At 42.2% G+C, this 25,351-nt stretch overlaps 2 protein-coding genes across 4 annotated transcripts in view; both read left to right on the forward strand.

The window, feature by feature from the left end:
* Positions 1 to 16,869, forward strand: part of LOC139211591 (myocyte-specific enhancer factor 2A-like) — a 38,954-nt gene extending 22,085 nt beyond the window's left edge. For both annotated transcript variants that reach the window (XM_070841892.1, XM_070841981.1), the window contains exons 4-11: positions 272 to 475; positions 8,633 to 8,767; positions 9,235 to 9,457; positions 9,994 to 10,047; positions 11,535 to 11,695; positions 14,735 to 14,861; positions 15,172 to 15,274; positions 15,808 to 16,869. In XM_070841892.1, coding sequence (XP_070697993.1) covers positions 272 to 475; positions 8,633 to 8,767; positions 9,235 to 9,457; positions 9,994 to 10,047; positions 11,535 to 11,695; positions 14,735 to 14,861; positions 15,172 to 15,274; positions 15,808 to 16,129 — 1,329 coding nt within the window. In that variant the 3' untranslated portion in view covers positions 16,130 to 16,869. The remainder of the gene's footprint in view (positions 1 to 271; positions 476 to 8,632; positions 8,768 to 9,234; positions 9,458 to 9,993; positions 10,048 to 11,534; positions 11,696 to 14,734; positions 14,862 to 15,171; positions 15,275 to 15,807) is intronic.
* Positions 16,870 to 18,826: 1,957 nt separating this feature from the next.
* The window catches only part of LOC139216035 (multiple C2 and transmembrane domain-containing protein 2-like), a 33,630-nt gene continuing 27,105 nt past the window's right edge, over positions 18,827 to 25,351 (forward strand). For both annotated transcript variants that reach the window (XM_070847120.1, XM_070847178.1), the window contains exon 1: positions 18,827 to 18,864. The gene's annotated coding sequence lies outside the window, so the exon portion shown is untranslated. The remainder of the gene's footprint in view (positions 18,865 to 25,351) is intronic.

Here is a 25,351-nt window from a genome sequence, read left to right on the forward strand (position 1 = left end):
GGTGTAGCATGGGCCAAGGAGGAGCCTTTGACATGTTGGAGCAGATCCGGTCTGTAACAATTTGGTCAATATTATTGTTTGTGAGGCAACGGTGTTTATGGCAAGGTGATGTGGGGATGTGGTGCAACCAAACATGCAACGAAACATTTTTTTTTTGACAAATTATTGATTGAATGTGCTTCTGAGTTCTGTGACACTCTGAGGTTCCCAGCTTGTCTTTGCCAGGCCAGGCAAAGAAAACTAGATTGATCCCCGGTCTCTGTCTTTCTAGGTGACTTTCATGAAGAGGAAGTTCGGTCTGATGAAGAAGGCCTATGAGTTGAGTGTCCTGTGTGACTGTGAAATCGCCCTCATCATCTTCAACAGCTCCAACAAGCTGTTCCAGTATGCCAGCACAGACATGGACAAAGTCCTACTGAAATACACTGAGTACAACGAACCCCACGAAAGCAGAACCAACTCCGACATCGTAGAGGTGAGTGGCAGTGTAATTTAGTTCAAATGGTCTCCATCCTATCTCAAACTGTCAGCGCTGAGAGCTCTGACTAAACATGGTAGGCACTACAGTCATGCTTATGTACAGTCTGTTTATAGAGGAAATGTAGAATTTCATTCTACTGGTGGTGGGTGATGTTTTGATACCTACAATACTGCTGCACAGTGTGAACTGTGTTGTGAGTGCCAGCTAAATGCCTAAATACACATGTGCATCACGCCCAACAGCCTATTTTGTATTAACACGTGAAAAGGCAGAAAGATACATGCCATGGGACCTGATATGTGACCCTAGACAGTGGACCATGGAGGAATTCATACAGACAGAAAGAAAGGAGGAGAAAAACAGTGAAAGAGAGGGGACCAGCACTCAGGAGAGAAAGTGAGACAGATCTTGACACTGTAAAACATATTATGGAGGATTTACACTTGAATTCTTCTCAGTCCACAGTGTTGAAAATCCCTCAGTAGTTGTTCTTAAGGCTGTGATGCTATTAGTGTCCATTTAGAGGATTAAGCAAAGACATAACTGCAGTTTGTGTTTTAGAAAGATGAAACTCCAGAAAGTATAACGGCAGAGAAGCCTGTCGTGTGTCGTCTAGCTGTTGCTGTGGTTGTTGGCCAATGAAATATACATTTTGACAGACATTTCTTGTACTTTTGTCATCAGGGGGAACACATGAATACTGAACTTTTAGTACAAAACAAAATGCTTTCCCAGGCCAGCTGTAACATCGGAGAGGGAGGAGAAGCTAAGAGGAATGTTGCTGTTTCCCATCATCAGTTGCATGGCACATAGCAATATGACCTCAAGATACAATCAGGACTTGATGAAATAACACTGGTTGAAATCCTGTGGGAAAATGCGTCCTCACATCAAATAAAAGCAATAAAAGAATTACAGCAATTAGAATTAGAACATCCAGAACAGTAAAAGCAGAATATAAAAAACAGAATAGTTTTCTTTGCACCGCGGTGAGAAAGCCAGGAAGCAGCTGGATGAATTGATCAAACACGGTAAGAGTCTCATGTTGTATTTTTGGACGCATTATCAGTAAACTAGATTTATGCCCCCAAACTACTTGGTTAGTATCAGAAAAAATCAATCAGACAAACGTCTTAAACACGCCTCAACCGCTGAAGGCGCTAAAGTGATATATGAATATAAAATGTAGGGAACTCGAACACTGAGGTTAACACACCTATTTCCTATAAAAAATCCAAAATGGCCAAAATGGATTAAACTTACTGTAAATATGGATTTCTTGTGTGTGTGTATGTTTGTTTCAAGACTGTATACTTAATTTTGTAGAAATTAGCATTTGTTAAAGTGAGAAAAAGTGAATGTGTAGCAGCTTTAATACCTGATTGGTTGTTCACTTAAATAACTGCACACATTTGGATTGAGGGACAAGATCCCGCCAGAGTCCCATTTAGTGGCGTCCTGTAGCATCGTCAGGGTGCTGACGCTGGTGCTGTTGCATCATGGTCCCTGAGCAGCGCCGGCCTGTGTCTCACAGCACGTACTCATTGCTGCTGCCATTAAAAATGAATGTTTATCGTGACTCACGTTCTGGCTGTTTATGTAAGCCTCTAATGTGTGTTTGCCTTGCTGAGAGCCTGAATTTACTGCCCCCCACCACACACACACACACACACACACACACACACACACACACACACACACACACACACACACACAGCAGTGCTGTACCAAATGCAAACTGTCAACTGTAAAGGAAGCTTAACTTCCCAAACTGACTGAGTTTGTTTTCAAAATGCCTTCCCTTCCTGACACAGAGAGCAGCTTCAGTGTTCCAGTTTATTTCAGAGATGCCAGGTGTGTCTTCCAGCTGCTTTCTTCCTTCACTCAGTGTCCTCTATCTTACCAAAATCACACACTCTTAACCTTGCCAACATCATCTTTGTTTCTCAAGAGGAATTAGACTGTTGTAGGATTGATATGTATGTATGTGAATCAGTGAAGCCTCTTTAAATGCTGAATTTACCCTCTTAGATGTAGTGAAAGTGGTGGTAGAGGTTGAAAAGATGCTTTTTATTGCCCAAAATTAATCAAAGTAACATGACCATGTCTATTCTCCTTCTGTAAACCACAATCAGACACCTGCATCAGCTCTGTCGGCCGCTCGCTAGGCTTGATTTGCCTGTTTTAAGCCCTTATTTGTTTTTTCCCGCAAATGTCGCTGAGACGGACAAGCTGGTTAAAACAAAGGCTGAAAGTGAGGGGTTGATCTTTTACATATCGGTGAGTCCATTTGCAACATTTAAGCATGAAATTTGAATATGAGTAAAGAAAAACCCCACCGGCTGCAACAGACTTTCCATGCCGTGCGGGGTCAGCAGAAAGTTTCTTTGGATTCATTGTTGTTTTTTGATGGGACATAATGTTTGCCGATGATTATCTCTCTCTGGCACAAACACGCAAACAGCTCGCACGTTTCTTTCATCACAGGCTGCACACGAGTAACACACACTGGGTGTCTTTACTTAGTTTGGTGGTTTCATTATCTTTTAAAGCCAAATTTACATTTGAATTCTTCTCATTTATATCATGAAATTGAAGCCTTTTTTTTTACATTTTCAAAGCAGGATGCATTAATATTTGGGCATATTTGTGGAAACAGTGGAGGAACTATTCCATCTGAGAGCCACCGATGTGAGCAGACACACCAGATAGAAAAATAATGAGCTGTGAATATATGTGTGTGTTTATTAAATAAGATGTAGATTTAAATCTGCTTGAAAAGTGATAATAGCCTTGGATGAAACTAGTTAGAGTCAGTTAAGTTAAAACCTTGTACATAAAAAAATGTAAATGGCGACATTACAACATCACAGATATGCAGATGAGCATGTGACATCTCACAACAACAACATCTACCCTCTTTCACTTTCACAGCAGGCTGAAAACTGTTGGCAACATCCAACTCTCAGCAAGAAAGTGAATGTGGAACTGCTCCTTTAAGCTGTCTGTCCCCTTGCAACAGTCAACATTTGTGAGCGCTTGTCGTGCTGTTAGGTTTGTATTCCACGCGGAAATCAAAGCTAGCTAGGAAAGCTAACGTGGCTTCGCTTCCCACAGTCACAACATGGAGTAATTACAGAGTCACACGGTGCCGGAGGAGTGCTCACATAACAGTTGCCGACTGAAATTGAAGCGAGATTGTCAACTATTTTTAGAGCCTGCCCCACACAGAGTTGCAACTTGTTACTTGCACCAGCAGCGTCAGTGGGAACCAGAAATTACTATGGATGCATAGACTGATTTCATACTGAGGCAGAGTTTTAATTTCAGTTTGACAACAGCAGTGTTTTGGAATCTCACTCTACGGATTTATCCCCATATGGAGGAGATAAAAGTGTAATGTCAACCTAAAATGAAGGTTTTTTTTCAATGATGATGGTTTGCCAGCTGAAACAACTACAAAGTCCTAACTGGTCAACTAATCTCACTGACAGATTACTTTTGTCATAATAATGAGACAGGTTTGTGTGCAGCAGAGTTCAGTTTCAACAACAACAGAGCAGCCGTCCAAGGTATGCAGTGCAGTAATTTCAGGCTGCAGAGCCTCAAGATGAATGAGAGCCATAACAGAGAGTGAAAACTACAATACACTGAAATCTGACACTGTGGCGTACTGCTGAGTGGTTGATTTGATTTACTCCAAGTCAAATATGATGGGATGTTTCATGAAAAAAAAAAAAACACAATCTTTGGAAACTGTGCGGACTGGCCTTTGAAAGTGTGCGAGCTGAGCTCATCTGCCAGAGATGTGTCGAATCACATCTCAAACACTCCCGTGCCTGCCCTATTCTTAGCCCACAGGGCAGTCACCCAACTGGAAAAGGCCCACTCCAGGCAAAGAGGGGGCCTTATTTTATCTTTGATGCAGCCCCAACAGCAACAAGACATCACCCTCACAGGTTAAGATGCTTAAAGTTGCAGCTCATGCCTCATGGTGGCGATGATCCACATGCCTCTGGAGATCCACTAAAGCCGTCTTTGACATTTGAGATGATAAGGAGACACACACCCTCAGATCCTCTAACAGACACTTTAAGATAGTTGTCAGTGCCCAGACATGATGTAGTGGTTTAAACCAGCATCTGTGGGGCCACATATAGCCCGGTGGGTCTTGGACCAAATCCCGCTAGACCCCTCCTCTGCTGGGTTTACTCCACGTCCCGCTGTGCCCTCATCCTGTCCGCTGTCCACTCTCTAAAGAAAACAACCTCTTCTTTAATAGGAGCTGGAGCTGCCCCCATATTTAAAGATAAACCGTAAAGCTTCCTGAAAAGGGTGTGAAACATTTAAAGAAACTGGACTGATCACATGATTGGTAACAGCTGTCAGCAAGGTCAAGCAGAGTTTACACCTGAATCAGAGAAGGGTTGTACAGTAACAAACTCCTGACGCTGAGCAAATGAAAGAGATGTTGTAATGTTGCTCATTTCTCCTCACAGCGTTAATAATGACGTGGATTGTTGTGTTCTGCTCTGGGTTTGTACTTACTGTACTATTTCTGATGTACTTGCAGGGTTTAGTTATGCTGCACTTAATTGTGATGGCTATCAGATCCTGAACAGTCCTGCATCTTTCCCTGTTGTAAATGTGACAGTTGGACATCAGCAGCCGTGTCGATTCAAGGCCCTGTGCTCTGAGTTTATTTTCATATCGACATAAATTGATGCCCTTAAAAGTCTGATTGAATATGTGAATCTCACTGCAGCGCACGTTTCAGTGTTAGCAGGCCTTTCTTGTGATATCTCAGTACAGCTTGTGCACCACAGCACCTCCCTGCATTAGGCTTGTTGTGATAAAACTGATACCTGATACTGGACTGCTTTGATGTAGCAGCAGCAGCAGCAGCAGCAGCAGAGCCTTTGCTCTTACTGGACCATTGCAAGAGTACAAACTAATCAGTATTTCAGACCACCAAACTCTGGTTTCTCTGCTGACTTGCGGTCAGCATTTGATGGCTGAAAAGAATGCAGTGAGTGTTTTGCATCGTCCTTTTTCCTTTACCTTGTGTCTCAGGGCCATATTATCACAGAATTATTAAATCACTGATGGATAATAACTCTTTTGCCACCTGTCATTTTGACTGATAACAAATAATTGCTGGCACTGCTACACAATAACTCACATAATGTGTCATAATGCACCATCCCATAATTATACAAAATGGCATAATTTTCACAGAGAGGGTCACCAGACAACATGACGGGCGGCTTTAGGAAAAGCTTCTTCTGAATTGAACAAACGCTCTGGAAATGTGCTGATGTTTACTGCAGTGTGGAAATAAACAGCAACCGTGCTGGACAGAAACTGAGCGTGTGACTTGTTTAGTGATCACCAGTTGTTAAAGCGTAGTTTCAGGCCTGTGGTGAAAATAGACTTGTGAATGTGCGTTTAAAGCTCCTTATAACTACCAGAGTCTGGGAATGCAGGGGACATGTGGTGGACAGACATGCAGGCAGGCAGCCGGCTGGTCGGAGTTGGTCCGTCAGTCCGTCCTTTTCACGCTATGACGAGTAATGTAATGGGGAGCAGAGATGAGATGATGGATACCAGAGAAGTGATGTCATCATCCAGGCTCACATGATGTCGGTATGATTTGATATATTATTTTTTTTTTTTTTACAGAGACCCCTCCACTAAAGTCCAGGTGCTGTGAATTAACATCCATCAATTCATCCGTCCGTGTTCTAAACAAATTATCTAAACCTAATCTTAATAAACCACCTGAACGATGCCAATCCCTTGCTTGGCTTAGTTTTTATTTACACTGGGACTAACATGATGGGTTAGACATTTTGAATTAAGATATTTGAAATGTGCCATTGTTCATAGTTGTTGATGTATCGGTGTGTATTAATGGACTTATCAGTGTAGCTGTATTAACAAAGGATCACATGTCTGCAACACAAGCTCAGTTCTCTAACTTCTCTAAACTTAATTACCAAATAATTAATCGACAGCATGTTATAAAACACCATCCAAATCTGTGACACATGCTTAAAAACAGCCCGTTGTGAGCTTCTCAGTTTTTGGTGAGCATGTAAAGTGCCTTGTGTTATTAGAGCAGACGTCTGAGCTCTCAAATGGTGAATGCTTAAAGAGATGTGATGCAATGTAAAGAAATGTTATGTTCCCAGTGTTACACCAGGAATCATCATAGAGATCTTCTTACTAGGAGGATATTGATGCAAGGATGTATAAATGTTGTGATAGAAAGTGACAAGCTGTTGATAGGAGGTAAAGAGGATAAGCAACATTGTGGGTTTGCTCATTTTATTGTGAAAGTCCTCATATATTGATATAGAAATTTCAACTTTCATCAAAACCACTGTGGTTTGCGTGTCCACATACATGTGGTATCTTCAACAGAGAGAAGTTTCAGTTCCCAAATGTACTTTTAACTGGAGCTGATGGTAAGATCAGGTTCGTCATTTTCTTTACCAGGACTGCCTTTCTGCAGTGCTGTGGATATTTGTCTAAGCTGACCGTAATGTGATCCTCTACAGGATCAGGCAGAGTTTGTGCTAATGAATCTCATTTGACGGCTGCATCTCTGCGGTGCTCGGGGATGCATTAACATCCACCTTTTGCCTTTTATTTCCCTGTCTGTCCACCCTGCACCGCTGTAAACTCCAACCAAACCCACAGTCGTCTCAGCTCGCTATAAAAATATCTGCTTACTCCAGTCCATTGTGTTTAATAGGCTGGTGTGGATATAGATGAGTAAGTGTGCGATGTGGAGCAAAATCTGTCCAGAGGAAGACTACTGTTGGTGTCTGTACTACTCAGACCAGCTTTTGTCACGCTGCTTCAGAGCTCATGAAGACAAACAAACTGTCAGAAGAGTGGAAGAATGTGCGCCCTGTACAGGCAGGTGATATTTGGCTAAAGCATGAAAACAGCTGCTGAGTTTCTATACATTCAAAACATGAATACATTTCTGAAAGTAGACACCAATTTGTAAGTGGAGGCTGTCGTTATTATCGTGATTCACAGAATATTGATCAGAGAATAACCAGAAAAATGATTCAGTGTCTTTCATCATTTGACCTTATTCAGACTAATTGTCTCCTGTACATCAAATCTCCCCATTACAGCTTAAGAGGAGATTTAATTCCTCCGAGCAAGAAGCCTTACATCTTATAGATGGATTTTTTTTTCACTAGTTTGTATCACAAACAGTTTACAGTTTTCAGATTTATATTTTTATGTCATTAAAGTTTCATGGCAATCCGTCTATCAGTTGTGGAGACACTTTGCTTGAAACACTAAATATCAACCCAAAAGGCCAATATGTGACCTGCTGTTGGTGCTACATGACTGGTTATTGATCACCAAAGTCATCAGGTTTTATGTCCTCTGTGGACAATGAGTGCCTGTAACCAACTTCAATCCATCAAAAGTTGTTGAGATATTTCAGTTTGGACCAAACATGTTGAAACCAGTACATGTTGAAAAATGTGACTGAGAGTCACAGTAAAGAACCCTTCACAGGATTTCCTTCACAGGCTTGCAGGGTGGTAAATATGGCCTCAGTGTGGGGGAAGGACTCTATCTGGAAACTGTGAACTTCTTGAGAATCAGATCTGGTTTGTAGGCTTGTCAGTGGTCGGCTGTCCTTCCTGCTCTTTAACCACATCTTAGACAGGGAGCAACCAGGGCCAAACACATCCTGTGTCTGCAATACGTCAGCTTGTGACATGGACATGTGTTATTGTATAGTAATGATGGCTTATTTGTATGTTTAAGTTTAAAGTGATCCGTCTGTTTTTAATCAGATTTTCTTTGTGAGAAAAACACTGAACTGTTGTGCTGTATTTGAGACACTGTGATCTATAATCAAGGACTAAAATAGCAAATGAAAATAAATGGAAATCATTTTTAACAAGCTGGTTAGTTGTGATTTAAGAAGCGTCAGCCTGCTGCTCTCTGGGTCAATGTGGCTTTATTATGACTGTAAACTACAGACCAGTGTCAGCTGTGCCAAAAAACTGCTGATGTTGCAATTCCTGCTTCTTCCTGATGTTTTTCTTTTTAATCAGTCTCACTAAACGTAATGCCCCCCCCACCCCCCTGTGTTTATTTCACCCACAGGCCCTGAACAAGAAGGAGCACAGAGGCTGCGACAGCCCCGATGCTGAGGCCTCCTACATGCTCACCCCCAGTACTGAGGAGAAATACAAGAAGATTAACGAAGAGTTCGACAACATGATGAAGAGTCATAAAATTGTGAGCTGCTTTGTAGTTTATTGTTGTTTTCCGTCACATCCATGATTCTTCACATTGGTATATTTACACATCCAGTATGTCTCACCTCAGATCAAAGCCTCACTTGATAATGTCTGAAGTCTTTTAGGAGGCTGTAACTCATTGGCTTTTCCCACCCATATTTTCTCAACAGGAACTTGAATAAACTTTCCATCAGTGTTCTTTTTTTTGGCATCTTCCCCTCTGGCTCTGAAATCATATTGGTTTTAATTTAGATTCCTTTTCCCTTTCTTTTTGTTTCTGTGACAAAATGTGGGGCAAAATTTCACATTTCTGTCAGCCGGTCATTTGATGGTCAAACAAAGACGGGAACATAAACCACAAGAAGGCAAAATAAAGGACAGAAAACAGGTTGCGGCTGATTACGAGTGTTGTATTCTAGCAGTGATCAAACTCATGTTGACATGTATCTGTCTCTTCCTTTCTAGTCCCCGGGCCTCCCACAGCAGAATTTCATGCATGTAGCACCAGGCAGCATGTCGTACAGCCCCGGAGGAACAGGAGGAGGAGGAGGAGGAGGAGGAGCAACCTCCCAAGCTCTAGCTGCAGCCACAGCAGCTCTGGCTGACAGTGGGATCCTGTCCTCGCCTCACACACACCTCCACAGGAACATAAACTCTCCACAAAGACCTCCCAGCACTGGAAACGCAGGTGTGCTTAATAATCCAGGGGAAGGCGGATAATTAGATCTTTGCCTTGCTCTCTGGTAACTAAACTCATTGTGTGCACAATGAGCTGATGGCACTCAATCATAGGAAACACATGTCCATGTAAATTTAGAGTTTTATATTTTGTATGGATGGGACGAAACGTTATCTAACGGAAACACAGTCAGCAAACAGGGAAAGGAAATAAAAACATACACATATGCACATGTAGTTTTTAACAGGCACTCTCCCTTTCTATTTTTCCATGCTGCGAGTTACTTGACACATTTGGTGTATTTGGCTATATTTAGATCGTGCACAAAGACATAACAGACCATTAATGACGGAAGCAAAGTCTGGCAGCCAAAGTCTGACAACCAGCAAAGCCAGTTATGTTGGACACAAACAGTTGGGAAGATAAGTCAAATAAGAATCTGTGTGTGTGTCTGTGTGTGTGTGGTGTGTGTGTCTGTCTGTGTGTGTGTGTGTGTGTGTGTGTGTGTGTGTGTGTGTGTGTGTGTGTGTGTGTCTTATCCCCAGGTGGCCTGCAGGGCACTTCTGATCTGGCCTTGCAGAATGGCTCTGGACCGGTCGGTATGTATCTCTCAGGAGTCACGAGTATGTGACTCATCTTATTATGGACCAACTGAGAATTATTCAGAGAAATTTAAATTCACCAAGTGAAACACAGTCAACTGATATTTTTCAATATTTCCTACGTGAATCTGTTTTCATCTATGGCTTTCTCCTCTCCTCCTCTCTCCTCTCCTCTCCTCTTCTCCTCTCTCCTCTCCTCTCCTCTCCTCTCCTCTCCTCTCCTCTCCTCTCCTCTCCTCTCCTCAATGCTCAGTGCTCACTGCTCAATGGCTCTGAACTACACACACTGTGTACCCAGCATCCTCCCTGATGGGGGCTTTACCTGCTATAACCTCTCTCTCTCTCTCTCTCTCTCTCTCTCTCTCTCTCTCTCTCTCTCTCTCTCTTTCCCTCCCTTTCTCTCTCTCTCATATTATCATTGTACTGTGTCATTGTAGTAGTTTCCTGATCATCATCTAGCAGGAGGGTCATGACATTTATAAACCTGTGCGTCAGCTCCAACCGCAGAAAAGAAAGAAAGTGTTAAAATAGGCCAAAAATGACCAGGAATGTGAACATCCATGTCGTGTTCACAGTAATTTATTATTTCTTTATTATCAGCTAACTGGATAAAGTTGGATTAAATGGAAGAGACAAAAAACAACAAATCACTTCCTGATGTTTGTTGTTCAGCATCTCAAACCTCTCCGCCAGGCTGGTGGTGAAAGATTATTGAAAAATTAGATCTAGAATTAACTAGAAAGAGGCACACAATCTATATAATGTGTTTTTCTGATCCCTGTCCCGTTAATCAACCACTCGTTGGAAACCACTGACCAAGTTCATTATGTTTCAACTAAACACTGGAGCGAGCTCCTATAGTACAGGATGTTCTGTGACTGTTTTTCAGAGAAGTTAGAGTCGCTGTTGGATGATGATGGATATTTCAATGCGGAGTCAAAGTCGCAGTCGCGTCAAAAGAACGGTTGAATAAAAGCTGTTAGTCCAGGAGTCTGGACTGAGTTAATGTCAGCTTTATTTGTCTTTACTGTCGGGTGTTCAAGCCCGTCCTCCTGGCAGGTTATCCTCCCTGTCATCTTCGTGCTCTCCCTTCCAGAACAGCATGTCTCATATGAACACTGCCATTATGTAACGTCAAGAGCAAGAAAAGATCAATTATTCATTATTATCTCTTGTATAATAAATAGCCCTGCTTTCTACTTTATCCATCTGGAGCCTCGTGGTGGACGGGTTGGTTTAATGGATCCAACACGCGAGACTGTAACCTCCCCCCCTGTTTTAACGCGCATTCCAAAATCTTCAAATATTTCTAAATTCAGGTGCATTGTGCTTTCTGCTGAAAAAGAAAAGACCGTAAGAGGCTTTGGAAATATCCCCGGCATGTTTATTTGAACAGATTGCACAGACAGGGCTCGTGCTCCATGTAGTAAAGCTCATATTCTCCATCATTCTGTCAACCTTTATTTCTGCATTTCTGTGTACAGTCAACGGTTTTGTGGGCTCACCCGGTGGAAGCAGCTTGGGGAAGATCATACCACCCAAATCCCCTCCTCTCCTACCTCCTGGGAGCAGCCTGGTCCCCACCAGCCGCAAAACGGACCTCCGAGTGGTCATCCCACAGTCCAAAGGAATGATGCAAACACTAGTGAGTGAGAGCATGACAACAACCTCACTGGTGCACAGCGACCACCTCAGAATATGTAAAGTGTTCGAGTGCAGCGATGCTGTAAAACCACAGGCCTAAAGGCTTTCAGTGCCTGACTCTGTACCCAGAACTGTAGGTGATGTTTTGTTAGCCTGAGGGGATGTTTGACGCAGGACGGAGCAGAGTAGATAGACGACGCAGACTTCCACAGAGTTAGTCGGCAACTTTTCAGAACTATTGGTTTGACACCATCTGGACCAGATGGTTGGAGAGTTTGCAAGTGAAATCATTGTTCTTTTAAAGAAGAGAGGATCTCTCTGTTCTGGAAAAATTCTGCAATCCATATTGGCAAAGAATTGCTTCCCTCATTTTAAAAAGAAGTGACTGTAAGGCACGAGTGGTCAGTGCCATAACCAGTCCTCCTCTTCAGAAGCCCCCGGCCCCGTCCAGCTGTGCTGTGCTGCATCCAGTTCTTCTGTTTTCATTGTGAAGTTCTGTTTACATTCAGCGTTTCCCACGCTGACGTAGTATGTGCATCCTCAAGACCTCACAAACAGATTCTTCCACCACTAACTTACAATATGTGCATCAGAAGACAGTGCTTAAGGGTTATAAGACAAGATCTGTCCCTACTAAAAGTTCATAGCTTTACATGAAATAATATTTTTAATCATAGAAGTCAACATAATGACTGATTTGGCTTAATGCACTGAACTGTAATCATAGCAGCCTGTTGTTGTGACATCTCCTAAACATCAGCACAGAAGAGATCTTCTATTTCATAAGCCTGACTGGGGCGTTTAAATAGTCTTGGTTGATTGTGATCAGAACAACATTGGTTGAGATAATCACAAGGCCATCTTGTGTATTTTCTGTTGTATTATGAAGCTGTACCCTGCTGTAGCATTTGCAGAAAGACCACAAGAATGAGTGTTCTTTTTTATATTCTTCTAGCTTTACACACAAGGTGACACCACTGCCTGTTCACACACACGCCCCCACCATCGTTCAGCCAGAGTGGATTTGTCTCTGTACTAAAGAAACTCATGAAGGAAAATGATGCATTTAAGTGAAAATCCTGTCACTTACAGTAACATTTGTCTTGGAAGGTAACAGGCTGCAGACACAAAAAGACTGATGATATCACAAGCAGGCTGCCAGCTCATCAAGGGAGGGAATGCGGATTCCCGAAGTCAGATTTAGAAAAAGAGCGCCACTAGAAATCAAATGCACGAATGGTACGCTGTTATTTTCAGCTTACATCTCAAATCGTTGCAACAAAAGTGCAAAGTTCCTGGTTGTGTGAAGCGACTCGCTGTGCTGCAGAGTGCACAAGAAGTCTTCAGAGCATCTTGAGTCTTTCTTCCCTCAGATTGTACATTCAGCAGCTGTGCTGCTGTATTGAACTTATTGATTTGCTCTTAGCTCCCTTACTGTTGCCCTTCCCTCCCACACTGTGCTCAAACATGATGTAACGATTAGCAAACAATGGAAACTGAGACTTGTTTTTTTCTTTTTTATGGTGACCAGGCGGCTCCATTACTCCATTACTGCTGGCTGTGTTTCTTATTTCTCCTGTGGTGAACTTTAATGTAAAAGTCCAGCCTTTTGGGAGATGTGGTGGATGTATTTTGAGTAGTATAAAAAAAAAAAAAAAAGTAAAATGTAAACATAAGTTCACAGTTTTTTTTAATATGAGGAAAGACTTTTTTTTAAATTAAAATTAAAATATAGAAATGAAAAGAACTGTATGAATTTATGCCTTTAATGCCTTTTATAAAGGCTCATTCTGGGAGCCAGTAGTATAAAATACTTACTAAATTTCCAGTGGGGGAATTATAAATATGCAATGAACAGTGGCTCTCTAGAAATGAGTCAAAACATGATTATATATTTATTATATACTTAATCACTGAATCATAAATCATTTATTGTCATCAATTAGCAGATAGCGTGGCCTGTTTCAGTGATCTGAGAGTATTAAACACCACTTTTTGTGGCTTGACACTAGCATGCAGCTGAAACAGAACCATAAACCACGGCATGCTAATTATTACTACAACGTTTAATCCAGCAGAAGAAGGTGGCAGCTTCGATCATTTTGAAATTCTGGTGACAGGCAAGCTCTGGGCGTGTATCGGACGGTCAGCCCACCATTTGTATGTGTGTGTGTGTGTGTGTGTGTGAGTGTGTGTTCAGCAGTTTATGACCTCATTCAGGGCGACGCCATTACTGACATTATCAGGCTGGAATGCCAACACCCAGAGAGGAGCAACACAAAACTTCTAATTACTGCTAGAAATGTGTCAAGTTTAAGAGCCGGCAGTTGAGATCACCAGCAGCTTCACCAGACAGATAAAGTGTGCCAAACCAACGTGGTTCTCAGCTTAATTTGAGGCTGTGGCTGATTAAGAACGAGCTGCACGCTGGTGTTTAGTGTTTTTGTTTTTTAATTAATTGTTAAAACACTCAATCAAGTAAATGAGCACCGGAGATGCAGCAATGGGCCTGATTACGATTCCTCAATGAGACGACTAGCAGCTGAAATGCAAAACTCCTCATCGAGCAAAAGTGAACCAAATAATTTGGAGGATAAGAAGTGTTTTCATACCAAGAAGTTTGTTACAAACTAGGCCCTCTGTGTTCTGAAATTTGTGCAGATTAAGATTTAGAGATTAACTAAAGACTTTGGTGAGGTTGGCGAGTTTCTGCTTGACCCTGAACCCCAAGTTCAGGCACACGTCCTGAAAGCGGGAGTGAAATTAGTATGTAAAGCATAACAAGATGTGGCAGGCTGATAAAAAAAAAAAAAAAAAAGTGGACACACCAGATAGTAAGTTTTACATAATGCCTAGAATACAGAGTGGGAGTTTTTCAGGGAATCTGCTGTCACTCGCTGTAGAAAGACTGACATCATGTGGTTGAAATGTGGCATCACATCACACGTTTGGCTGCATGGGAACTGCAGTCTAAGGAAAGAAATGTAAATATGTAATGTATAAATATAGTGACTCTGTATGTGTTTTCATTTGTTTTCAGACTAACCAGAGGCTGAACAGCAGTCAGTCCAGCCAGCCTCTGTCCACCCCAGTGGTCTCCATCACCACACCCAGTCTGCCTCACCAGAGTCAGGGCTACTCCAGCATCAGCTCTGCCTACAACAATGGTACCTGATGATGATTATTACTGTTTGTACCCTATTACACCCTATTGTACCCAGATATATGTGGCACAATACAGCTATAAAGACCCTGATGACCACTGTGTCATTTGTAATGAATTGGCGACCTTATTGAGAGGCTGCAACATAATATCTGCTTTATTACCTGAAGAACACCACAGGACTGTGAGTTCAGATTGTTCAGACATTTCTAGCATGAATCTACATATGGAAGACAGTTCTGTTTGTCCGGATCACACTGTCCATATCAGTGTTTTGAAATAATATAATGCTTTTTATGTGCTGTCATGCACAGAATACTCCCTGAACAGTGCGGAGATGTCGGGCTTCAGCTCCCCTGCAGGCCCCTCTTTGGGCTCCATGGCAGCATGGCAGCAACACCAGCTGGGCTCTCTGGGGTAAGTACCTGACAGTCAACCTTTCTCTTTTAATGACAGGGTTTACCATTTCAGTAGCAGTTGACATATTTATTTACACAAACGTATAAGTTAGCTGGTCACATATTCAGGAGAAGACAAGCACTCACAAAAGTGTTTTCAGAATCAGTTACTATAAGTAAATAATAGAATTATCAGTATTTTTGCTAATGTGTGTATAGTAATTATGGTGTATAGTAATTTCTAATTTATAGTAATCGATAATAGATTTTTACTAATTCATGCACTGTTGGGTTGTTAAATTTGTTAAAGTGCATCATATTTTAAAAGGCTACAATATTTTTATATGTAAAATCTTAATTTTAATCCCGTTGTTTCAAGTGGCCCTAAAAAGTACATGTTATTGTATGGAAAATAAGTATAAAGTACCATTAAATGAAAGTGTTAGCCAAGCAGAGAAGACCTACAGACCTGTTAGTTTCACCACTAGGTGTCGCCTTCACTCCACAGTCCCAGCCCTAAAACATCCTCCTCCTCCGTCCCTCTGTCTGCAGGTCAGGGAGCACCAGTCTCTCCATCAGCACCAACCACAACATCAATATCAAAGCCGAGCCGATCTCCCCGCCCCGCGACCACCTCAGCCAGCCAGGATACATGAGCCAGGCTCACGCCCCTCCTCATCCTCACTCGTCCACCAGAGCCGAGATGGGGAGGTCTCCTGCAGACAGCATCAGCTCCTCCTGCAGCTCCCACGAGGGCGGCAGCGACCGCGAGGAGCAGCTGCGGCCGGACTTCCACTCGCTCCCCATGAGTCGGTCAGAGGGCAGGGAGAGCCCGACGGTCAAACGAATGAGAATGGACAGCTGGGTGACTTAAACCCCAGAGTCACATGACGACCCAGCGCCAGGGCAAACATAGGAAGGACACTGTCATGCAAACGAAATATTGATTTTATTGATGTGTTCCGTTATCTCTGTTTTGTTTTTTTTGTTAGTTTTTTCGGTGGTCAGATCTTCGAGCAGGGTTGAGCAAAATGAGTGAAATTTTTGGAACCGTCACAATCATCTCATGTATTTTCAGAAAATCTTCAGCGGTACTTAAAACACAACATGACGTCCTTTTTAAAATATTAATCATTTAGGCATCACAGACTGATTTCTTATCCAGCACTAAACACAGACAAATGAAAAAAGGGGAGACTAGTGTCGTCTGTCAGTCTCGTGGCTTCATGGTTTGGGCAGTAAAGCGTGGGGAAGTGCTTCTGGATGTCCCCTATCGGGTTTCTCAGCCAATTCATTTCTGATCTTCTCAGGGTTTGAAACATTGAACGAGTCCAACGTGAAAGCAATACTCCACCCACATGCTCCTCTTTATAAAAACACTTATTTATATCAGCCAAAGCAGTATGCTGTTTTTATGTTGTTCATGTGTGTTTTTATATTGTGCACAGAATAAGACTAAGATGTTTCATTCAGATTTAAAACTGAAAGCCATGGACACTTGTTCTGTATGTACTACCGAAATATGTTGTTATTGTTTTGTATATACTTTAATATATATCACTTTTGGTGTAACTATATATTGTTAATCTGTCCGTTGTATCTGCCTGGATGAAATATGACACCTCCACCACATTTTACAAAAGTATATATTGTTTTTGGGTGATTACTACATTTGCAAGGCTTTGTCCTTTGTACTCAAACCAGTCTCCAAAAGTACAGAAGAAGGTTTTGATGAAGAGAACAAATCCAGCTCATATGGGACAAAATGACACCTGCTTTAATTGCAGAGGGATATGTGAATGCACACAACACTCAGACTGACGTGCAGGACGTCAGTATGACAGTGAATCAGTTCAGGTTGCTGAGGGAGAGGTTGGAGAAATGAAATGATCTGATCTGTTCTCGGCCACGGGGATTTACTGAGCGGTTGTGTGTGTGTGTGTGAGCAGTAAATGGTTAACGCTTAGAAAATGTAACGTCTGGGTAAGTGTGAAGTAGCCTGTGTGGTGAGGAGTGCAAGAGCTGCAAGAGGTAACCACAGAGGTTCCACTGAATGCTGCTTCGGGTGGTGGTGGTGGTGGGGGGCATATCAGTCACAGGCATAAATAGAAAGCAGTGGAGGTCATGGTGCCTGGTTAAAGGGAATGCGTGAATGAGAAACTTCAGTTTTGCTGTTTAAAACACAAACACTGACATTTATAGCATCATGATGTACTGGACCAGACTGCAGTAGATGTAAACAGACTGGAACTACGTAGTTCACTGAGGGTGTTCTGGGTGGAGCAGACGTAGCTTAATCAAAGTGAAACATGACTACTAACAGACTACTATCAGAGGGTACGATATGAATGAGATATGAATGAAGTGCAGGAAGCTGAGGACTCAGGGTTGACTGGTGTTTGAAGGGAGAGGTGTAATGTGCAGAGTAACACTTCTGGTGCTGAGTGTAGGAGGAGGAAGCTCATGAATTTGTTCTTAAAGCTTAAAGTCATTGATATAATAAACAGTCCTGCAGTAGTTAATACCATCTCATGTCAGTAAAGACATTAATTAAACCTACATTGTTTTTTATATTAGGATTATTTTGTTCAGTAATCATCAATCATACAATTTAAAAAAGACAACGCATTAACTAATCACAGCAATGGCATGACAAGTGCATATGCTTACAGGGGGGTGAGGCACTACAGGATTATTGTAGTTCAGATGGAGAGAGAACCACAGAGGCCGAGGCCGGACTGCACTGAGGCGGAGAACTGGGGGGGATTAAATGTACCAAGGTTAATGGGAACGATGAGCGCTAACAGCTGTGTGAGAAAAGGATCAGGCTCATGCTGGCCACAAAGGACGGCTGCAGAGATGAGTCTAGCAAATAAAAAGATTTGTGGTGGACATGTCCAAAGGGTGTGTTACAGTCCAGAGGGTGTGATGCACCTGGCAGACAAACAGCAACACTTAAGTGAAGTCAGGCAGGAAAACAAGTAATTCATTTATTTTTTTGGTGCAAAAATCCGATTACAGGAAACAAACCACATGGGTTTGATTTGCTATTAGATTTAGCAAACAAGCTTCAAGGCGACATGCCACCCGTTTACGTCAAGTTAGCCGGAGTGACGGACAGGAAGTAATTATTCAAATTAATTTCAAAATAAAACATGATTGGCAGAGAATTGCACACAAGTGCAACAAACGGAGGATTGATAATATCCATCAATTGTAATTTTTGTTGACGACATTTGGTAAACGAAGAATTTGAAAGCTATTTGGCTGTTAAATTGGTGAAGGTTAGTTATAAATAAAAACATGTAAAATCTACACACTAAACTCAGTGATATCTATATTATGGTTGTGCTTTAGATTAAACTATTCACTATCTCTCCATGTCGTCCAGTCTCTCAGGTCTTATTTAGTGTAGGGCTTTTATTCTGACAGTCCCCCTGTGGTGGAGGCTGTGTTGTGTCTGACTTGACGCCTGATGCTCAGACGGAGAAGAGGAAGTCTGTCAGACCTGCGCCGCCGCTGCTGCCCCGTCTTCTGCCTCTAATGCCCCACAGACATGAGCTGAAGGAGCAAAACACGTCGGAGGGTCTTTTTTAGCAGCGAGAAAAGGTAAAAGTTCACTCGTTATTTCCTTTTGTTGGGGTGCAGCAGAAACTTTGGTTACCTGTGGGGGTCTCCCAGGTGGGGCAGGCCAGGTGAGCCTCCTTCCTGCCCGGAAACATTTCCTGACAGGTGAGGAGTTCACTGCCTGTGACCTCGTGGGAACTTATGCTGCCAACATCTGTGTGGAAGGAGACTGTGTTCAAACATCTGGCAGTACTGTTTAACCCCCTGTATTGTGCAAGATATAAATATATTTAAAACAAGAAATCATTTTGATAAAAGTCGGCAGTGATGTCAAACAAACCAAACTTGCTTTTTAAAAAGAGCCACTGAGACTCTCCAGTGATGAAACTGTGTGAAGTCATTTTTAAAGGGTTAGTGCTACATGCCGAACAGAGGAGCAGCCTCCTGTCCACTCAGTGAAGATGCAATGTTATATTTCTCCTTTTCTGCAAGCAGGGAAATATTCTCTCCAGGGTTTTTAAATAGGAAATTGGCTTGACCCTCTCTGACTGAGCATGTTTTTGCAGTGTGTGTGTGTGTGGAGCACGAGTGTGGCTTTTTTCAGGACTCCTGTTTGGTGCTATTATTATTATTATTATTAACTCTGGGTGCAAATTGAAACCTCTTTGTGACCATGCTTCTGTTTTTTCAAAAAAAGGGTTTTCCCCCTAATAAATTCCAGTATGTGTCAGACCCTGCAGGCACAGGGGCTTCTTGTTGTCACCGCCCACACAAGTTTTGGCTAAACCGTCAACCAAAAGTTCAAGATCTGGTGAAACTTTTTTTATTTATGGTTGTGTATTTTCTGCTGTAACCTTTGCTCTTGCTCCACATCGATGTGTAGGAACTGCAAACTGAAGCCGTTGCAGGAAATAGCTTCTGTCTTGTGTTCATGTTCAGACAGGGCTGTGATGCAGTTGCACAACAGACTGAGGGGAGAAAAAAACACATAAAAGGCATATGAAAGTTTTTATGAGTGCTTCCATATCGGTTATTAAAACATAGGTTTGAAGAGAAGTGTGCAGCAGGTATTTAAAAATGAGAACATGTTCCCCTGTGATGTACAGTGTACGATTATCTGGTATTACAATGAGAATTCATAGCGAAGTAATTTCAAAATGCACAGATGTTTTTATTTTCTATCCGTTTTGGGCAGATAAAATCACTGCTTGTTCATCATTTAGATCTCTAAAATCTACCAGATCCAGTCAGCAGAAGTGCTTTCATGGTTAGCACCGGATTAACCCAGAGTCATTTTTAAAACGCTATCATCCGTTATTTGTGTTCTATCAGGCATTTTGTAAATTCAGCCTGTATTTTTTTTTTTTTTTTTTTTTTTTTTTCAAACAGTGGTGACCTCATTTGGGATTGAAAGTGGAAATATGTGAGCGTGTTCCTTACAGTCTTCGGTGCATGTGACAGCCTGCTCCAGCACCTGTAATAATAATAACAGTGGCTGAGGCCTACTGTATGCAGACTCTTTTCAAACACCCCTGAACACAGCACTCATGGTTCACTTATAAAACAGCTGTAATAAATGCAAACATTTCCACACGCCGACTTATGTGTTAATGTTGATGTTTCAGCGTCAAATCATATCCAGCGTTTCATCAGTTTGTAGCTCTTTTACAATCTCCAATTATTGTGTAAGTGTATTTTTTTTATAATTACGTAAGTGTGTGAACGTTTCTTATCAGCAGGGTAGGGTGTGTGCTCTCATCAGATGCACGCCATTATTATTGTAGGTGCACAGTTTGGTTTAATACTGTGACTTCTGACTTTTGCACCAATGGTTTCTTCTGTTTTAACTAATACGTTTTGGCAGAAGGATTTTGCGTCACAGCCCTCACATGTCCACCGGCAGTAGGGATGCTCTGTAAAATTGGGCCGCAACTAACAATTATGTCCATCAGCAATTAATCTGTCAATCACTTTCTCCATTAGTGGATTAGTTGTTTTGTCCATAAAATGTCAGAAATGGTTAAATGATGATGAGTGTTTTCCAAAGCCTAAGGCGATTTCTCATGTCTGCACCCCGGAGATATTTAGTTTACTGTCACAGAGGAGTAAAGAAACCAGGACATTTTCACATTTGCTGTAATCAGCCATTTTCTTAACTGAATAAAAATGATTAATTAACTATCAAAGTATTTGGTGGCTTACTGAATAGTTGGAAAAAGTCGTGCATCTCCACTGTAAAAGGGGTGTTTGCCATTTATTCTTCACTAGACTCATAATTAAAAATTGATATTTGATTAAATTGTACTTTTCCCCGTTAAGCATGCTGGTCTGACGTTACCTGGCCATTCAGATCTCACCTCTTCAGTCCACGTTAGGTCTGGCTGACCCCCCTGTTAAAACGTTGATGACTCACCTGGTCTCTGTCACATGATTACACCAACGTTTCAACGGTTTTACCCACATTAATACACAGTTAGCTCTTAACTCATTTTTATAGTCAAATGGACGGTTCTGTGTCCTGTTCGATGGCATTTCAGTTTCAGCTCTCTGTAAATCCCCCTGGCTGTTGTAATGGCTCAAAACGGGGCTGTTAAGGTTATTGGGACTATCCAGAGTTAATTATTGATGTGGAGGCTCTCTGTTTAAAGGCTGCAGACTGCAGTGTACAGAGCACAGCTAAGCATCCCAGTCTGAGTCAGTAACCAAAGAAACTCTGTAATGTAAAGATGTTGGATAGAATTGACTATTCAGACAGCACAAACAAACAAGTATTTGGCTAAAACAGCTTCTAAACCTCTCCAGCATGTGACATTTCTGCATGTTTTTTGGTTTCTGGAGTGATGGACTGGACTTCCTGGTGTTACAGACATATTTGTTACTGCTGCTGCTCTTTGGCTTCACTCCTGTTTGCCGATAAAGTTCCTGAAGAATGTAAGTTGAGTGTAAGTTTCTCTGACATGAGTCGATGTAGTGAAACACCCCAACAATAAAATACCATGACAACGCAGGGGATGAGCGCTCGTAGCCCTGTAAGCAGTCATGCAGGGGAACTGGTTTGTCTGCTGTACCCACAGCAGCAGTAATGGACTTGGGCTGAACCAGTCACGTCACTCACAGTGTCAGCTGGTAAAACTCACAATAGAAGCTGGAATCTGGAATAATGATGCAATGAAAGACTCAGACAGAGCGTGACCTGTGCTCTATTCATAACACAGAAAGGTGGTGAAGCGAGCTCCATTTTAGATCCAATAAAGATGATCTTAACCTGCAATTTTGGCCTCAACTGAAACAAGCCATAAACACAACACTTAAATACATATTAAAATCTTTTAAAGTTGCTGTGGGGAGGCCTTATATTTACACATCCATTAGTCACAGAACAGCATTAATATTCATTTGCATGGCTGCTCACTAACTAAGTAACTAACTAACTAGAAAGATGCTAAAACACTTTGTAGCTCTGAGAAGATTTGCCAAGTTGGGTGATGATTTTGTTGGTTCGTCACTGAGTGGCCTCTTAAACTTCACACGTAGTCCAAAATGGAAATCTTACCTTGTGAGATATTGATCTCATTAATATTCATCTTGCCAAGCTCCAAGAGACAGGTTTGGACAAATCAGCGTTAGCAGTAGGCGGGGTTTGGTATGGCGAGAGCAAGAAGCAAGAAGCAAGATGCTAGATGCTGCTAAAGGGGCAGTTATCTCTGAACTGGAGAGGATTTCTTCATTTCTATTAGTGACTGACTTTGGCAAGAGCTTTAACTCTGTTATATGGTTCATTGATCTAAAGTGAAGTGACATGTGATTGTGTTAGAGAGTGATAGACAGATGGCTCATCCAATCAAGTATTGTTTATACGTGCCTACAACCAGTTCATGGACGATGCCCCAGGTGGTTGCGTGCAACAAGCCATCCAGCATGTCAGGTTAAGATCGATCCATTATTCATAGAGAAATATGGATTAGGGCGTCTTTCTAGCCACCATTTGTAGATTTGGAGTATTTGCAGCTCCAGTGGTCTCATCTCAAGAGGCCTTGACTCTGACTCAGGGACACTGACACAAGATAAGAAGCAAGCAAAACACAGGCTTCACCTCTTCTTGTCCTGCCTGTTGTTGTCCACACACACACACACCTCCCTCACTTGTGTTGGTGGATCAGGAGGATCATACAGTTGTTTCCAGTTGAAACCCAGACACACACTTCCTCCTGAGTGATCGCTCTGCTAACTGCCTACGAGCTCAAGTGGTAGGGTTGTGACCCCAAATCACTTTTGATGGGATACATTTGTGTAACTGCCCCCGAGCCCAGGATGAGTCATCAAAAATAACTTGCAGAAGAAGAAACGAGACACATATTTAGCATATAAGACGTCTGATAACGGACGACACAGGATTAGTCTTAACATAACATAAACACTACTGTAGTAGACGGCTCCATCGTGACAAGATTGCAGACTTCAGGTAAACTTTTCCTCTCAGTTACTTGTCACTGGAATAAAAGACTTAATAACAGACATATCTGCAGTCATGCTGCTGTCAGATATCAGTGACCATCATGGTTTCCCTCTGCCTGCTCTCTGTCTCTCACCCCTTCAGCCATCCACCATCTAATCCTCGTATTTGGGTCAGGCTAGAGAAATCTGAATCCAGGCTACAGATATCTGAGTTATTAGTTCACTCGTTCTCTGCAAACATCACGTATAGAGAGAAGTGGTAGTTTGGGGGAAAACTAGCTCAGCTCACCTCCAGCTGTAACTGTTCATACTGATCAAACTCAAATCACCTGTTGTTATGTTGTTGCATCCGAGCTTAGCTGTGGCATTTTGAATTTTTTGCTGGGGTTCTCGATCTCAAACTGTAATTTCAGTGTCAGTGTCATCATCTGTGCGGGTTTTGTAAACGTCTTCTTGTTCCTTGATCTGTCACCTGCCCCTCCCTCACCCCAGTCTTCCTCCACTTCCCCTTACTAGCTGATAGCATGGCCGATCACTGGTCGCAGTTCATGACAGTATAAAGTCTGATGTGAGTGAGAGGCTTACGGGGCTGCTGCTTCACAGAGGCAGGTTTTGTCTGAAGCAGCAGAAGCTCTGGGCAGGTAGTGCTGCTGTTTATACTGCTGAAATGGAGCTTAAAGCGTTAATGACTCATCACAATATGCACAGACTGCTTTGTCTGCACGCTGTTTGTTCATGTCGTGAAAGAGAGATCTTGTTTTATGGAATAAGACTGATTTTGCAGTGGGTAAACAGTGAATGAACAATAGATGATTCAGCAAAGACACACACACACACACTGTAGTGGCTGCACTCCAAAAATGCGATAAGACCTCAGTCACAGCATGTTTGGTACTGATGATCACTTTAGGCAAATCTGTACAGTGTAATGCAGTTTAATGGCATTTCATAAAATACTTCCTTTGTCTCCCCGAATCAAAGGTGTCGCTTTACATCTGTGCTTTTTTTTTCTGGACATATTATGTCCTGTTCTTTGTTGTTGGATTTATTTTCATCCACCACATTCAGTGTAACAGAACAGAAATGCCTTTCATGTCCGCCATGCAGGAACAAATAATCCCTCTCCACCATCACTTATGAACCACTACAAGTGTGTGGAAGCAGCCCCTGTTTTTTCTTCTTTTGCTGTGTTCGGCATGTTTGTCTCTCCCTCCTCCTTGACCTGTGTCCCCCGCTCTGCCTCTTCCCCCTGCTCTCCCTCCTCTTCTCCTTCTGCTTCAGAGCTCTTTTTTTCACGTAACTTTTCATTGGGTGAGCAACACGCCCAGTTTTACCAACACCGGCTTTGGCCTTGAGTAACACTATCTTATCTTACCTTATCTTCACCTCACCTGGTTCACTGTGGCTGTGTGGAGGAGCGACCTGAGCCCTGCCCACAGACTAAAGGACCAGAAATGACTAAATGTGTCTTCAGCCGTGAGAAAGTATGTTTAGACAGGTCTTTTAATGGTTCTGAAAGCACTGCTGTTTATTCAGGCATCATTTTGGTTAAAATGTTTGTGGCATTCCTGTGTTAACAAACACGCATGTAAACATAGCAGGCAATTATTGAGGGCAGAAAACTGATGTAACTCGATAGTGATTGGCCTGTCTGGCTCCAGTAAAATCAAATACAATTAGCAAATGTTGCTGTTGGCTCGTTGATCGTTGTTATTACGTTATTATCATGACAAGTAATTCATGTAGCTGGGTCACACAGCTGTTCGTTTATATACACAAACAGTGTCATTAGATGAGAAACCTCATCCCTGATTTATCCTGCATGTATTCAGGTACACCTCTTTTGTCTTGTGATGGTAGGTGTGTGTTGCTGATGTGTCATTTCATTTTGATTGTGCAGAAGGGGGGGGGTCATTTCTGTGCAGTGTCTGTGCGTGTCGCTCTGCACTGCGGATGCTGTATGCTGAATAAAGGTACAGTGTGTGATGTAGAGGTTTATTACAGCTGGATGGAAAAGCATTTAGAATCAGGTGTGGAAGATGTAACTGATGATCGGGGATTTGCCGTCAAGATG

Source organism: Pempheris klunzingeri, chromosome 1 (genome assembly GCF_042242105.1).
Source record: "Pempheris klunzingeri isolate RE-2024b chromosome 1, fPemKlu1.hap1, whole genome shotgun sequence".
Taxonomy (NCBI): domain Eukaryota; kingdom Metazoa; phylum Chordata; class Actinopteri; order Acropomatiformes; family Pempheridae; genus Pempheris; species Pempheris klunzingeri.